At 47.3% G+C, this 16,695-nt stretch overlaps 1 protein-coding gene across 1 annotated transcript; it reads left to right on the forward strand.

Annotated features, from left to right (window-relative positions):
* Positions 1 to 12,573: 12,573 nt before the first annotated feature.
* LOC105997823 (diphosphoinositol polyphosphate phosphohydrolase 3-alpha) lies at positions 12,574 to 13,077 on the forward strand. The gene has a single exon (XM_013032355.1). It carries the CDS (start codon positions 12,574 to 12,576, stop codon positions 13,075 to 13,077), a length of 504 nt encoding a protein of 167 aa, XP_012887809.1.
* Positions 13,078 to 16,695: the final 3,618 nt, after the last annotated feature.

Consider the following 16,695-nt stretch of genomic DNA (forward strand, 5'->3'; position numbering starts at 1 on the left):
CTTCCAAAATTCCACTTCTTGGCCGAGGGATTTGAGCAGACTCTCCACCCATGCCCAGGTGGCTTGACTTTCCCAGGGGACAAGCAGATAGTCCATGTCATGGTCCACGCCATCCTCAGTCTACAGTACCCCACCATGGAGTGCTTCTCCTTGAAGAACACCTTGATGATCTTAGATGGTCCCAGAAGCTTTAAGGTTTCTTCAAGGATTTCTAAATCCCTGTCTCTGCAGACATGGGGAAATACTTCAAGGACCAGGCATAGTGGAGGCTGGGAGGAAGTCCTAAGGGAAGCAGCCCCCTCCCCTCAGCCTTAAGATCTCCTGGATAAAGTAAGCATGCTGTCTTGCATTCCTAGCAACTTGGGAGACTGAGAAGAGAGGATCAAGTGAGAGGCCAGTCCTGTCAGAAAAGACCACTAGACACTTCAATCCATAAGCTAGGCTCATTGGTGCAGTGCCTGTGATCCTAGCAACTCCTGGAAGCCTAAAATAAGAGTATCCTAGCTCAGATGGTAGCCTGGGCAGGAAGTGAGACCCTCTTAAAATTAACATGCAGAAAACAGGATTGGAAGAATGCCTCAATGGTAGTGCATCAGCTTAGGAAGACTGAGGTTCTACATTGAAAACCCAGAGCTACCAAAGCTTCTAGGGAGATATCTGAGATGCGCCTGCACACTCTACTCACAGCCCCTATTCTTGGGGAGGAAAAGAGAGGGGTCTCCACACACTGCCTCTTGAAGAGGGTCTCACTTCTACAGCCAGTAATGTGCCAACTCCGCCCAGTGTCTCAGTCTGCTTCTGTGATCAGTCCTGAGACTCAAAAGCCTAGTCCAAGCTGGAAGAGTGGTATTCCCACTCCAAGTTGGGGCAAACTGGTTATGCTTGCTTTTTCCTGCCCCAGGCAGCAGGGACAGGGCTGGAACGTGGGAGAGGACAAAGCTCAGCTCAGCTCAGCTCAGTTCAGCTCAGCTCATCAGCCCAATATGTCCTAGGTGATTGGAGACTCAGGCCTTTCTTTGTAAATCCAAAAGTATCTTTTTAAAAATGTCCACTCCTAAGGATTGAGGATTCCAGGTACAATTAGGATGAATCAGCACATAATTCCTCTTAGCTGTATTATTTTTAAAAAGTGACTTGGTATTTTGATCTGTTAATTATGAAAATCATTGAACCTGACTAAATACAAGGGCTATGGCAGGATGTGAAAGGGAGCCCATATCTTGCAAAGAAGAAATACTAGAAAAGTATGCATGGGTGTCTTTAGTTCAATCTTGGGGTATTTTTGGAGGGGAGGTTCTTCTTTTTCTTTGTTGCCAGCTCTGGAGGGGCTTGAAATCAGAGCTGCCTTCACTTAATCCCCTCAAGGCTGATGCTCTACCACTTGAGCCCAAGCTCCACTTCTGGCTTTTACTGGTTAATTGAAAATAAGAGTCTCACAACCTTTCCTGTCCAGGTCGACTTCAAACTGTTGTCCTCAGATCTGAGCCTCCTGAATAGGTGGGAGTACAGGCGTAAGCCACCAGCACTGTTTCAATTTTCTTTTGAAAGAACATCATTAATTTAGATATTTGGGGTTGAAGTTCTAAGATCTAATCGGTGTGTTACAGGAATCACACTGTGTATCTTGGTGGGCAGAAAAATTCTGAATAAAAAAGACTTTCACCATGATTAAAATTATTCTCATGATTGCAACTAAGATACGGACCTCTTGCTGCTCCAAGGGGCTACCAAAGCCCATTTCTGCAATCAATCAATGCAGCCTTTCACTGATATCTAATGGGCACCAGGATTGCTGGTGCATCATATGTGCCATCTGCGCTGTGCGGATAGAAATTAATCACTCTTCACCCTTCCTTCTGATTCACAAGGGTTCACATCGTCTACGCTTGGTGCAAGCTTTCATTGTCTCCCACACACCAGCCTGCTGAGTACACGGAGGTCTGTCTGTGTTGGAAGGGAAGGTGCAGGCTCAGAGTGGGGGGACACTGGCCCAGAGTCACAAAACTAGTAAGTGGTGGCTCATGGGAACCCCTCACTGCACACTCATGGCGTCACTGCCACCCTCAATTGTATTTGCTTCTAGCAATGGACGCTATGGTCAGGCAGCACCTGCCCAGAGAGACTGGAGATCCACTGAGGGCAGCGACTGTAGTTCAACTTTCTAGAACACCTGTCACTTTGTTCAGGCCCAAGCATACCTTGGACATCCAGGTGACACCTCTTGTCTCTTTGGTCCAGAAAGATGATGCATCTGGAAACCTTTCTAGGTACAAAGGAGTTGAAAATGGTGTTGTCTAGGATATAAATTGTGAGCATCAGGGAAGAGATGGGAACTAGTGATCAGCACGGGGGTAGAGGGGGACCTTCTCAGTGATGGGAGAAGGAAGGGTATGGGCAGGGGAAGAGTGGGTTCTGTGCTTTTAGTATTATCTGATTTCACTGTTTTGGCTGCTGTTAACATAGGTGTTAACTCTATTATTATCATTATTATTAAACACTATGCACTTTATGTGTTTTATTTCAAAATTTATATAAAGCCAGGCAGGTTGCTCATGCCTATAACTCTAACTTCTGTGGTGGCTGAGATCAGGAGGATCTCAATTCCATACTGGCTAAGGCAAAAAGTTTGCTTGACCCCCAACTCCATAGAAAAAGCTGGGTGTAGGGGTTTGTACCTGTCATCCTAGCTACAGAGGAAGCATAAATAGGAGGAACCAAAGTCTAGGCTGCCTGTGTAAAAGACAAGACCCCAAGTCTAAAATAACGAAAGCGGAAAGGACCAGAAGTATAGCTCTGGTGCAGCTGAATACAGCAAATACAGTTGGTGCAGCAAATACATAGCAAAAGCAAGCCCTGAGTTCAACCTTTAGTACTGCCAGAAAATGAATTTCTTTCTTTTTTCTTTACTTTATTCCCTGTTGTTGCCGTGTTTTATTTTGGTACCCTGTGTTTTGTATATAAGTTTATCTGATTTGGGGAAGGGGAGGGGAATAATAAAATGATGAGACAAAGGACAAAAGGTGAACCAATGTAACAGCTATACTCACAAGATAGTATGTTGAAAATGAACTTCACAACTTGAGGGGGGAGGTAGGTGGAGGGATAACGGGAGAAAAACAGGGGAGGAGATAACAATGTTGGACAAGAAATGTATTCATTACCTTACTTATGTAACTGTAACCTCCCTGTACATCACCTTTAAAATTAAATGAAATTAAATTTAAAAAAACATGAATGGGATTGGTAAATGTTTAGAGATACACAGCTATGTGAACAAAGGTACTGAATGATATGAGGGCATCACTCAGCAGGGGGCTCTTTACTCATTCTTGTAATCACACACTCGCAATGCCCACATGAGCGCTCTGTGGGCAAAGAAGTCTCTACCAAGTGACTCTGAGTATTGCTGGTCCCATCGTGAAGGTATTACCCAGGGGGAGATGGACACACTAGTCCATGGCCTCACCAGTGCACAAGCATAAAATGTCAGTTTTTCTCCATCTTCTGCCTCCTGCATTGCCATAATCTATTTCTTTCCTCTCTACAACAGTTGTGTACCACAAACTACCCACTTTTTAGATACTGGCGTGGATCATAGACTGAGAGATTAGATAGCTTTCTGCAACTGATGGCATTGTTGGAACATGTGGCCATTTTTGAACATCTGTAAAAAATATAGAGAAGCCAGGGGCCAGTGGCTCACACCTGTAATCCTAGCTACTCAGGAGGCTGGGGTCTGAGGATGATGGCTCAAAGCCTGCCCCCCCAGGGGCAGGAATGTCTAAGACTTTATCTCCAATTAACCACCAGAAAACTGGAAGTGGCACTGTGGCTCAAGTGGTAGAGCACTTGCTTTGAGCTGAAGAGCTCAGGGACAGAGCCCAAGCCCAGAGTTCAAGCCCCACGACCAACAAGAAAAAAAATAGATAGCATTACTGTCTCAGTGAGAAATTGCTGACATTGATGATCAAACTGGGTTTATGTAAGAGAGCATCCTTGTTCTCAGGGCCAACCATTCTAAGTTCCTAAAATGTTGCAATACAACAGGAACTCCTGTTCCTACTGGACTTCATCCTAATAACATGGTAATTGTCCCTTTTCCCCTGTTTAACTTGATCTCTTTCTTATTTCTGGGCATGCCTGAAGTATTTATGCAGAAAATGCATGTATGTCTGCAGGAATCTAGACATGGTCAAACAAGCCTGTAACATCAGCTGGGATGGGAAGCCTAAAGCTAGCAGATTGTCACTTAGGCATATGCCCGGGAAGATGGAAGAACTTATCTTGAAAATAAACAGAAAAAAAGCAAGGTTTGAGAGGTGGCACAAGTGATAGAGGCCAAGCCTACACCAAGTGCAAGGCTCTGAGTTCAAACTCCAGTCTCTCTCTCTCTCTCTCATACACACACACACACACACACACAAACACACACACACACCAATCAAGCTCAGAACTTGAGTTTGTCTGTGAGACCCCAACCAGAGACTTGTATTCTCAGATGGCTGAACTCTGGGAACTGAAACAACTGTGTGTTGTTCTTAAGCCCTTTATTTGTGGTGCTTTTTATGCTGCAGGAAATACTAAGCCATGGGGATTGAGTCATTGCTGCTGAGAATGTGTTATGGTTAAAGCATTCTCTGTACTATCCAGTCTGCTGGAGAACACGAATGGTAAATTTTGGCTCTGCCATAACCACAGGCAGCTCCAAGGTGTAAATTGAAAAAGCACAGCCAAAGGCAAAGTGCAGAGAATTCTAAACGTTGTGTAGTTAAGATTAATTGAAATGCAGCAGCAAAAACAGACAATGCTAAATGTGACAGTAACAGCACAGGGCATTGCCAGGTAAGATGAATTCTTATCCAATGTGAAGGCCTGCCTGTGAAATGGTGGAACATTCAGTTCCAGGGTACCCCTAGGGATGACTTACAGACAAGCAAAACCAGGACAATGGCAGAAAAAGTGGGAGAGGGACTTTTTGAGTTCAGGCCCTCAGGAATGCCCACAGAGTCCAGGGTAGCCAGAGATGGGGGAGTGATGGGGACTGAGCAATGGCAGGCCAGGCAGCAGCCAGTGCTGCAGACCCTGAGGCTTCTGGCGGCACCTCAGTCCTCACCCAGGAAACAGCGGCAGGAGAGAGGGCCTAGGTGCTGAATCAGAAGCACGGGCAGCTCTGCTCCTCCCTGGCGCAGGGATACAGCTGGGAGGGGCAGAGCTAGTGAGCAATGGGGAGAAGGACAAGGGAGAGTGGAGGTGCTCACATGGCCTTCCCAATTGGCTGACCACTGGGTTAGCTCCCCTGGCTCTGGGCACACCTCCATCATGATTCACAGAAAGCATCTGAGAAGCTGTCCTGATTACATCCCATGACTCAATTAGTGAAAAACATATGTGGGGTCTTTTGTGTTCAAACATTAGTATTTGAGAACATTACAGTGATGGACTTACTAGAGACCATTGTAAAGCCACCTGCATGTTGAAGGGCAAAACAAAGAATTTGGGAACACCTGGGGGTTGATGTCAAAGGCCCAGCACCGCCCCCCCATCTCTTCCTGCTCCAGCGGGAAAGGAGGTAAGGAGCTGCCCTGGGCCTCTCACATTTCCTTTCCTGTCAGTAAGAGACAATCAAGAGAGATAATACTGTCTGTCCTGGTGTCCATGTGGCTTCTGTCATTCTGTCAATGTGACTTGAAGTCCCAGCTGGGTCCCAGTCCTAGGCACAGTGCTGACTTGGAGGTGAGAAGGTTCATTTCAGCTTGGTTCCAAGCCGCTGCTCTCCTCACTAACATGCAGAGCTCACAGAACCAGGATTTGAGGCTCTGACAGAATAAGTGTGTAAAGTAAGCCTAGAGAATCAGAGACTGGTGATTGAACCCTAGTGACAGGGGTGGGTGTGCACAGGGTTAGAAAAGCTTCTTGGAGAGAGGTGTCAGGAAGGAGGTAGTACACTTGCCCCATTCTACAGATGAGAAATACTGAGGCTGAAGTTGTGAATTTACCTAAGGCTGCGTAGCTACTAAGGGAGGCCCATTAGAGCTCTAGGCCATTTGCCCCCGTGAATGTAATCCTTTCCCTTGGCTTTGCTCCCCTCCAAATATCAGAAAGTCTCTCAGGCAGATGTTGGTGGTCACTTTTCTGAGCAATTGTGGTATTACTGTCCAGCCATATGTACTGGACAGCCTGGAGAAGTGTCTCCTTCTTCAACCCCGGTGAGGATGTTTCTGGGGGATCCTCTAGGTCTGAACTCCACTTGAAGCCACAGAAAAAGAGGCTCCTAGCAGCAACTGCAGGCTTCTCCCAGGGCTCCTAATTGCCCTGTCTCTTGTTAATTGCTCCTTCCTGGTTTAGACAAAGACACAATATGTATCCTGGGCTTGTTGGTTTCAGAGCTAATCTTGTCAGCTTTGATTCTGACAATCCTCAAATTTCAGTGGAAGCTACATTCTCTTGGGTACCCTGATCTTCCAGGTAGGAAAAAAAAAATTACCAAGGAAGAATGTCAGGTACAGTATGTCTCAGCAACTCTTACCAGCTCCACCTCTGGATTTTGGGGTGGTTAATTGGAGATGAGTCTCATAGATTTTCCTGCCCGGGCTGGCTTTGAACCACGATCCTCAGATCTCAGCCTCCTGAGTAGCTAGGATTATAGGTATGAGCTACCGGCACCCAGTTACATTCTTTCTTAAATAATGGCAAAGTATATAAAATGAGGAAGACCATGTTTGGCTGTTCTTGAGAATCTAATCATTTTCATTAGTGTTTCTGGGTAGAAATAGTGTCGATCAGATCTTGGGAAACTGAACTGTTTGAAAATCAGGCCATATGTTTCATAGCTACATTCCATTTGCTTTTCAGTCTTTTCTCTAGATGAAGCGATGATTTCATTAAAAAAGCTGTTTCCATGACTCCTGTCTGATGCCAGGAGGGGGTCAGTGAGAGAGAGCAATATGCATAAGCTGTGACAGTGTACACGTTAGGGGCAGCAGAGATCTGTATGAAGGAAGAAGGGATCGGGAGAGGGAAGGGGAGGGGAATAGAAGGATTTGAGCAGGGCTAGGCAGGTTGGGGGAAAAAGGATGAGGAGGAGGAGGGCAGGCTGGTGGGCTGCTATGGCACCATGGGGAGAAGAGGCCCCTTACTGAGTCACCATAAAGACCTTCAAGGAGTAGGAGGAAATCGCGGCCTGAAATGGAGCTTAGGTAAAGGAGTGCAAAGGGAAAATACCCAGGAGATTCACTGCCCACAGGATCAGCTGGTTCAGGTCTTTCTGGGCAAGATCCTCAAGGACTGAAACTGAAAAATATGGGTCCAGGATAGGCCCACTGACCATCTAGGTCATCAGAAACCTCAAGATCTAGCTGTTGTTATGGCTTCCCCCCCCCCATACACACAATGGACCCTGGGGAACAGTTGTCTCCTTTTGGAAGGGACCTACCCAGGGGTCCTGCATCTAGTCTGTCTTTTGAGGACATACTGGGTTTGGGCAGCCTGGGCTTGGGCTCTATTACCTTCATGGCACTAAAGCCACACAGGCAAAGACACCTGATATCTAATCTCACAAATCACACACAAAATTTATTTTAAGACACTACATCGTATGTGTCTGTTGTGCTGCAGAATTATGACCAACCCCCACAAGTAGCAATTGATGAAGGGGATTCTTGAGATTAGCCTCACAATCAACAACATGAGATTAGCAACCCAGAGTCAGACAATGGAGCTGGCTTAGACTCCAGCCATAGGGCCAGAATGGATGTGGAACTGGGATGCAGCCCTGAATAACATGGAGAAACTCCTCAGAGACATCATAACTGCCCTGGGCCCTAAGTGTATGGACCCCCACTAGCCCATGGCTGGTCAGTGCTGCACGGGAGTACTTTCACAACAACCTCTTCTCTTGTCTTGCCTGGAACTGATAGCTTGCCTTCCCAGTCTCTTTCAATTGAGAATAGAGGGCCCATCCCTAACCCTTATGCCCCGGTGCTGCCCACCTCCAAGGGTATCAGTTCCAGAGGAGAGTTGACCAGAGGATGGAGGATGAGCCAAGTACACCCAACAGTCTCAAACGCCTGTGGATCCACAGAGCTAGCCTGGGGCAGCAAAGTTCAACAGCCCAGAAATGCACACATTCCTGCAGATCTCTGCAATCCCTAGGATTCTGCAACTATTCTGTCTTTGAGGACAGCCTGGGCCTGGACAGCCTGGGCCTGGGCTCTGCCAGCTTCATAAAGCTACAGCCACAGGTACAAAGACAGATGATATCTAAGCACACAAGGCTGTCATAAATCACAAAGAACCCCTTGTTCCAAGATAAAATATCTAGTGTTCCTGATGTGCCACACAATCATGACCAACCCCCAGAAGTAGCAACTGATGCAGGGGAACCTTGAGATTAGCCTTACAATCAACATGAAGCAGACAATGGAGCTGGCTTGGAGTCCAGCCATGAAGGCAGAATGGATGTGGAACCAGGATGTAGCCCTGTGAAACATGGAGAGACTCTCCAAGGACATCATGCCTGTCCTGGGCCCTAAGTGGCCCACCATGGCCAGGTCAGTGCTGCATTCTCTTCTCTTGCCTAGAACTGTCAGCTTGCCTTCCCAGCCACCTCCTATTGAGAATAGAGAGCCGATGCCTAGCCCTTGTGCCCAGGTGCTCCCCACCTCCAAAGGTTCCTGTCCCAGTAAGAGTTTATGAGAAGATGGTGGATGAGCCAGGTACAGTCAACAACTATGGATCCATGGGGCTAGCCTGGGGCCAGCAAAATTCAATAGCCCAGAAATGCACACAATCCTGCAGATCTCTGCAATCCCCCAGCTAAGGCAGAATGTGATCGCAACATCCCTCTTGCACAGCATGATACAGCCATGGACCAGAACCCTGATTTTGCTGCTCAGATGATGGGGAATATGTTGATTTTCATGAGTATTGCCCTACTTAGCCCCAGCTGAAGGAGCAGCTCATCCTGCAGCTCCCTGTCTTTCCACAGCAGAAGCAGAACAAGGATTCCTTCTCCATCCTCGTCAATCCCTGCATCTTGCAGGCCGTACTGCAGGCCTTGAAGAGGCCCGTTGGCTGCTCCACCAGCCTTGGCTCCTTTGGGAACTCCTAGACACTAGCACCATGGACAGGCAGCAACACTGGGACTGTAACCGAGGTCCCACCTCCTCACCAGCCATGCCAGCCACATGTCCTCCCACAGGAGTTCCCACTGCCCAACAGCAGCTCATGAACAAATGATCCAGCTTTTGGCTGGGACTGCAAACTCACTCATGCCAACGCCAGAAGGGAGATTCCATCAGCATCAGCAGCAACTCCATTCCATGGGCTTCCTCAATTCTGAAGCTACGTGCAAGACTCCAACTGTCACAGGAGAGGACATCATGGCAGATACTGAGAGACTTCTGGGCCCCTAGCTTTCTGGATACCTCAACCCATACCTCCTATCTCTCCTCACTTACCATCAGCCTTTGTTCCTCTGTCAACTCCTGTCCTCTGCAGCTTGTATCTCTGGTCTTCTTCCTTGCCCTCTGGAATCACCAGTGTGGCCTGGGAGGCAGGGACCCCAACACTGTAGCTTTCTGATACTTTTGCTTTTATTGCTGTCACATAGAATCTTCTGTACTGATCCTTCTTGAACAGAAGACTCAGACTTCCAACTACCTCTTGTGATATGCAAATGTGCTAGTAGGACTATGGAGTCAAACATAGGAAGACCCAGCTGCCTGGCTTATTGGAAGAGTCTTCCAGTAGTTACCTTATATTTACTTCCTGTAACTCTTTCTTCTATGTCTCCCTCCCTAATCTCAGCCTAGTCAGTGCTGGAATTTCACACTCTGAAGGTAAGGGGCATATGACATAGGCTGACTTTCTTCCTCAGCCCTTATACTGCTCAGTGAATGCTTTGATATTTCTTGAGTTCTGTTGGGTACCTTGAAGGTCAAAAGGAAAATATCTGTTCTTGTCCAAGAGGGAATTAAGACACACTAAGACACTAAAACACTCTGGAGAGGAATCAACCAGGGAAGATCATCCCAGAAGAGATTTATGCAGAGGAACAGGGATTGAGATTTCTTGGAGGAAAGGAATAGGGGTGGGTGGGGAGGAGAAGGCTAAAGCCTGAACAAAAGGTCTGGAAGCTGGTGTTGACAATGGAGTAAGGAAACATTATTCATTCTTCTAAACTGTAGAATTCAGGGCCAGGCCTGGCAGGATGTAGGACATATTTCTTTAAATAAATGCAGATATTTCCAGAAGCCTGGGACCTGTTCCAGTCATTTGAGCCCCGATTTGTAAGATGTAAAGGGGATTGAGATCCATCTTAGCAGTGGGATGTGTGTGTGTGTATGTGCTTGTGTGTGTGTACATGGGGATGCATATGTGTGCATAAATGGGTGTCAGGAAGTATGAGTAGCCTTTATAAATCTGTTGTGGCTGTGACAGGCAGTTGTACCAACCATCACTCCTTTGGGGAATAATGGTGAGGTTTCCTGCAGCATCCTTGGCCCCTCAGCTCTTCATTGCAATTTTCTAGGACAGAATGTTCCATTTGAAGGAGAGGGGAGGGTGGCAACGTGCCTTTAATCTGGAATTATACATTGCTCTACAGGAGTACAGAAGAAGTCCTTATTCCTCCTGCCTTTGCTGTGTGGCATCTTCTTGTGGCCCTATGGCTAAGAATATTCACATGGGAAGGGACAGCATAATGCTCTATGTGGAAAAGTATGCAAAGCAGTGCAGAAAAGATGTTTGCCGTTTCCCTGTGTCTCTTCCTCCCCCAACTCCCACAGTAGCCTTCGTAAATAACTTGTCCTTTTTTTCTGGGCCTGGGCACTGCTGCTGAGTTTTTTTGCTCATTGCTAGTGCTCTAACAATGGAGCCACAGCTCCACTTCTGGCTTTTTAGAGGTTAACAGGAGAGAGAGTGGGATGGGAGCAGACAAAAGGAGAGAGGCGACTGGTGGGTGAATACAGACATAATACTCAATGTACATATGTGACAATGGAACCAGGTAAGTGGCTGGGAGGAATGTGCGGACTTTGGATGGGAGGTGGACAATGGAAGAGGTGGCAACAGTCTACTCATAAATTGGCATGTTGAATTGAAACCCATTTATACAACTACTTAAAGATTTTTTTTTAAAAGACAGGGATGGATATTGTGTGTGGAGAACTGAGTTAGATGGTACTTAAGATCAGTCGTATGCTTGTCCAGTTGTGTGCTCATCCAGCATGTGCTTCATAGAGCAAATGAAGGGATGAAAGGAAGGACTAGAAGTTTACTGAGGAGAACATTGAGGAACAGAGATGTAAATACAGGTTTGATAAAAGTGTTAGCCAGGTATGGTGGCTCAAGCCTAGAATCCTAGCTTCCTAGGAAGCTGAGATTTGGGGATGCCAATTCCAGGCCAATCTAGGAGAGAACTTCCCAGGGCTCCATCTCCACCCCTGGCCGGGCCATGGTGGCTGACACCTGTCATCCCAGCTTCTAGGCAGGGGGATCACAAATGGGAAGATCCTATCTCAAGATAGGATATCCTTTGAGATCCTATCTCAAAGGAAGGAAAGCCTATCTCAAAGGATAATCCGAGCAAAAGGGGCCAGGGGAGTGGCTCAAGTAAGTAAGTCCCAGAGCACCGGCAAGGCCTTAAGTTCAAACTGTAGTATTGCCAAAATCCAACCCAAAAAAGAAAAGTTGAATTAAGGGCTGCGTCAGGATGCTTGGAGAACCTGTTGAAGAGCCAAAACCGCGTGTGACTCAGCAAAGACCGCTTTGCCAGGAATGCCAATGGTCATTTTGATGACACCTGCCCTTCCTATCAATAAGCATCATGGCAGCCACTGCGGTCCTTGGCCTAGCTCTGGGTGGGGCATTTTCGTGAGGGTCTCAGAGCCCCAGGGAGCGGAAGGGGAAGGGCAATGTCTGGCGGTGTCTAAGCAACGTCTGGCCGAAACGCACACGTGGAGAGGATTCTGGGCCATCACAATGCGGTAACTCGTAGTCCGTGGGCTGGAGGTTCCCAGTGGCAGAGGTGCCGGGCGCCTGCGCAGTGTGTTCGCGGCAGCGCGCTCTCTGGGAGCAGGGAGACCCCCGCCTCCGTCCCTCGTCCTCTACCTTGGACGCGCACGCAACTGCGCTTCACCTCACTCAACCCCTACTAGAGCTGCTGACGAAGGCCGGCGACGCGGTGGGCTGTGGGGCGTCGCGGGCTCCCGACTCCGTGAGGGGGCGGCGGAAGCAACGCCTCCAATCAGACGGCGGGCTCGGGACCCTCCGCCGCCCGAGCTGCGCTGCCCGCCCTGCGGCCCGAGTGACTGGCTGCCTGACGCCGGCCCGCCCCCGCGCCCGCGCCCGCGCCCGCCTCCGCCCGCCTCATCTTCCCCGCGGCTCCGCTTGGCTCGCAGCAGAGGCGCTACCGTCTCCAGCCGCCCGCCCTCGTTCGCTGCGTCGCTCGCTCCCTGGCCCGCCTGCCCTACCGCCCGCCGGCCCTCTCTCGGCAGTCGCAGTCGCAGCCGCAGCCGCCGCAGCAGCTCCCGGTGTCCGCGCGCGGCCCGCAGGGCACAGCCGACTCCGAGGATGAAGTGCAAGCCGAACCAGACGCGCACCTACGACCCCGAGGGCTTCAAGCAGCGGGCGGCGTGCCTGTGCTTCCGCAGCGAGCGCGAGGACGAGGTGCTGCTGGTGAGCAGCAGCCGCTACCCCGACCGCTGGATCGTGCCCGGCGGCGGAATGGAGCCCGAGGAGGAGCCGGGCGGCGCGGCGGTGCGCGAGGTGTACGAGGAGGCGGGCGTCAAGGGGAAGCTGGGCCGGCTGCTGGGTGTCTTCGAGCAGAACCAGGACCGCAAGCACCGCACCTACGTGTACGTCCTCACCGTCACCGAGCTGCTGGAAGACTGGGAAGACTCGCTGAGCATCGGCCGGAAGCGCGAGTGGTTCAAGATCGAGGATGCCATCAAGATCCTGCAGTGCCACAAGCCCGTGCACGCCGCGTACCTGGAGAAGCTGAAGCTGGGCGGCTCCCCGACCAATGGAAACTCCGTGGCCCCGCCGTTGCCTCCGCCCGAGAGCCAGCCTCAGTAAGTCCCGCTCCCTCCCGCGCCGACGCTGCGGTCGCCGCCCCCCTCCCACCACCGAAAACCGGTCCCCCCAGCCCGCAGCCCTCGGGAGCCCCTCAGCTGCCATGTGCGTGCGGTCGGTCGCGCGGGCAGGAGCGAGGCTTCTTTTGTTTCCTTGGCAGGCGGACCTCCGAATCACGCTGCGAGCTGTCTGGCTTGCCAGGCTGCTCACAGACAGTTTGCACGTTTTGCAGACGCGATGGAAATCGCTTCTTGGTGACACTGCAGTGTCTCCCTGAGCCCCGCCGGCAAACCATTGCCTGGCAAGGTGCCTTCGCGGCCGGCCCTGCTTGTGGGGGGCGGGGGCGGGGCGGGCCCGCTGATGTTTTTGTTTGGGTTCCCCCCTTCATTTCCATATGTTTGTGCGTGAGTGTGCGTGCGCATTTCTGATGCCAGGCTACTGCTGGCTCCTTCCTTGCCTGGTGGAGGCCTTTAAATTCCAGCCGGCCTGGTCAGGGTGGGCATCTCCTGTTGTTTTCTCCTTCGGCAGCCTTCCTGCTTGTCAGCGATCCCTTGTGGGGTGGGAGTGGGTTGCTTTATAAAGAATAAAAAAGGGGGATTGGAAATTTTACATCTTATGTAATTGTAGCTTCAGAGATGGGTTCTAATATGCTCCTGGCAAAACAATTCTTTGTCTATTTGTATGTAGACATTGAGAGAGACAGACAGAGATGACTGGCTTTTGAGGAAATTTTCACACTGGATAATTCCTCACTGCTGACTTGACACGGCCATTTCCTGTAGAGTTCACAAGGTTTTGCCCTATAGAATAGGTATTTCTGGGTAATCGCTAGGGAAACACATCTTCCCGTGAAACCTGTGTTCTGGACTCTCAAGTGCCAGGTTTGGGTGGCTAGAAGAACCCTGGTTCTCTCAGGGTGCATGTGTGATGGGAAGTAGTCTCTCATATTTGTCTTTATTATAAACCCAGTTAAACTTTGCTAACTCAAGCAAGCAGAGGAGTGTGAGCCTTCATGGTGACTGTATCCTAGTTGAGTGAGTTAATGCTCCCCCCCCTCAGCTGTCATCGGCTTCCCAAGACCTTAGGACACCCCAGCAGTCTCACTAATGGGACCTGGAGCAAATGTCTTTGGAGCCCAAAGTTGGTTGTGCTCAATTTTGAGTACTCGCATTGGCTTTAATACTTGCTTAACAACAAACACCCCATCTAAAATACCTGTCTCTTTTGGAACTTCCTCTATTCATGGAACTATGTCTGAAGTTAGGTGGAAGGAAAGCCTCCTTTAGGAATTGAATATTGAAGTTGCTTTATATTTATGGCAACCTACAATATATCATGTCTCTTTAAAAAATTGTACGTAGGCATATTGGGTCACTCAGTTAATTTATTGGGGCACTGTTATGTAGTCTGTATTAAGAAAGTTGGGCAGAGTGGTATCTAACTTGTAAATTCTTCTGTAAATCATCTTCTTCCATAACCACTGAGAAAACTGTACTTAATGAAGAGAAGAGTAGCAAATATCTTTCTACATATAAACAACACTTTAACAGAAATTCTGCAAACCAATATAAACACACATGAATAAAACTTTTAAGTATGTGTTATTTACAGATTAACTTTTAAACACTTTACAGTCACTCTTCTATTGAATATCTGCTTAAATTTTTTGGTTATTCTGTTTTTAAATTTTAGGTTTGTTGGGTTGTTGTTGGGTTTTGTGCCAGTACTGAAGCTTAAACTCAGGGCCTCATACTCTAACTTGAATTTTTCACTCAAACCAGTTGTTCTAACAATTAAGCCACTCCTCTACTTCTACTTTGTTTGCTGGTTAATTGAAGGGTCTCTTAGATTTGTTTGCCTGGACTGGCTTCGAACTGTTCCTTCAGTCTCAGCCTCCTAAGTAGCTAGGATTACAGGCCTGAGCCTTTAAGTTTTTCTGTTTATAAAAATAAGCTGTTTGAGTAGAGCGCTAGCCTTGAGCAAATATACTCAGGGATAGTGCCCACAGTTACCAGTCCCTGAGTTCAAGCCCCACGGAACCAAAAAAACCAAAGGTGTTTGCCCTATATAAATGTGTAAATAAAATGTATGTAATTAAAATTTATATTGTCAAAGGGATGGGAAGATTAGAAAATAACCTTTTAAATTATTTTCTTAAACAAATCACATCTAAAATTCCATGTTCTAAATAATACAAAAATATTGTACATGGTTGTCAATAATTATCCAATAATCCAAATTAACTTATTGATACTCTCAGTAACCTGGCACTCTTCAAACTATGCAGTAATATTAGAGAAACTAATTTTTTGTTGGGCAGCTTAACTTTTGCTTAGAATTCTTAGAGATAAAATTGCCCACTATTACCTTTTGGCCTTTGAGCCAAAAGGTATTTATTTCACAATTGTTAAAAGGGTAGTGTTGCTGTTAATCAACTTTTCAGTGTTGTTAACCTGTATATATTTCCTGTGTTTTAGTCAAAACACATTCGGATTGAGTAGTACTGATCTCTAAGATTTTCCTTAGCACCCAGATATCTTTATGCTATTTGTAAAGCTCCCAAGGCTTTCATTCTCAAATTGCAACATTTTACAGTTATCACACTTTAAGACTTCAAATTCACATAGGAAGCACTTGTGAAAATGCTTTAGAAGTTCAGTCTAAAAGAAGAAAAATTAAGTCAAAGGGCCCAAACAACTTTTGATTTTTAAAAGAGTAATCCAGTCATTTTCAGGGTAAAACATTTTACAAAGTTATAGACTAAATTATATCTATGACCTCCATTTTTAAAAAGGTAGATGTCCAAGAAGGATCCTTCTATAGTATCCATGCATTTTATGTAATGATTACAGGAAAGTGTACAGCTGAATCTTTCAGTTCATCCCACCCACCCCAAATCCAATGCAAATTAAAACTGTCAGACATAAAGTAAAAACTTGTTTTCAGTATGGTTTTTTAAAGGGTCAACTTTTCCTTTACTTGGACAGGTGCCTACTTTTATTCTTTAAAAGGCTCGAAGAACACATGTTGGAGTAAAGGTAAAATTTTAAATGCATGTTACAGAATTAACATGTATTTCTTAGCAACCTATATTCTGTGGATTAGATTACCACTCAAAGACATAACCGTGAGGAATGGCTACAAATAATGCTTTTGTATAGTTTTGAGAGAACTGTAGTAAAGAGCTCAACAGTTTTGTATTTAGAAATACTAGTGAAACTTAAAAGTATGCAAGAGCCAGAACAGGCAGCTTGTGAAGTAGTGGCAATGTTAGTAGCCCTTTGGAGACTTTCTTTGACTTCTCTTTAAATGGAGTTCGTTTGTAACAAAGCAGTTCCTCTCTCAATAGAGAACCTGAGACCAGTTGGTGAAAGTGCTGGCTTCAAGCTAGGCACCCTGTCCACTCATGGCTGTAATCCTCAGGAGGCTGAGATCTGAGGATCCTGTTTCAAAGCCACTCTGAGCAAAAAGTCGACGAGACTCTTATCTCCAATTAACCAATAAAAAGCCTGAACTAGAAGTGTGGCTCAAGAGGTAGAGTACAAGCTTTGAACAAAAAAGAAAAGAAAAGAAAAATACTGTTTTAAGAGCCTGTAATACTAACAGTTGGCTTTTTTTTTG

The sequence above is a fragment of the Dipodomys ordii genome, unplaced genomic scaffold, assembly GCF_000151885.1.
Source record: "Dipodomys ordii isolate 6190 unplaced genomic scaffold, Dord_2.0 Scaffold154, whole genome shotgun sequence".
Classification (NCBI taxonomy): Eukaryota; Metazoa; Chordata; class Mammalia; order Rodentia; family Heteromyidae; genus Dipodomys; species Dipodomys ordii.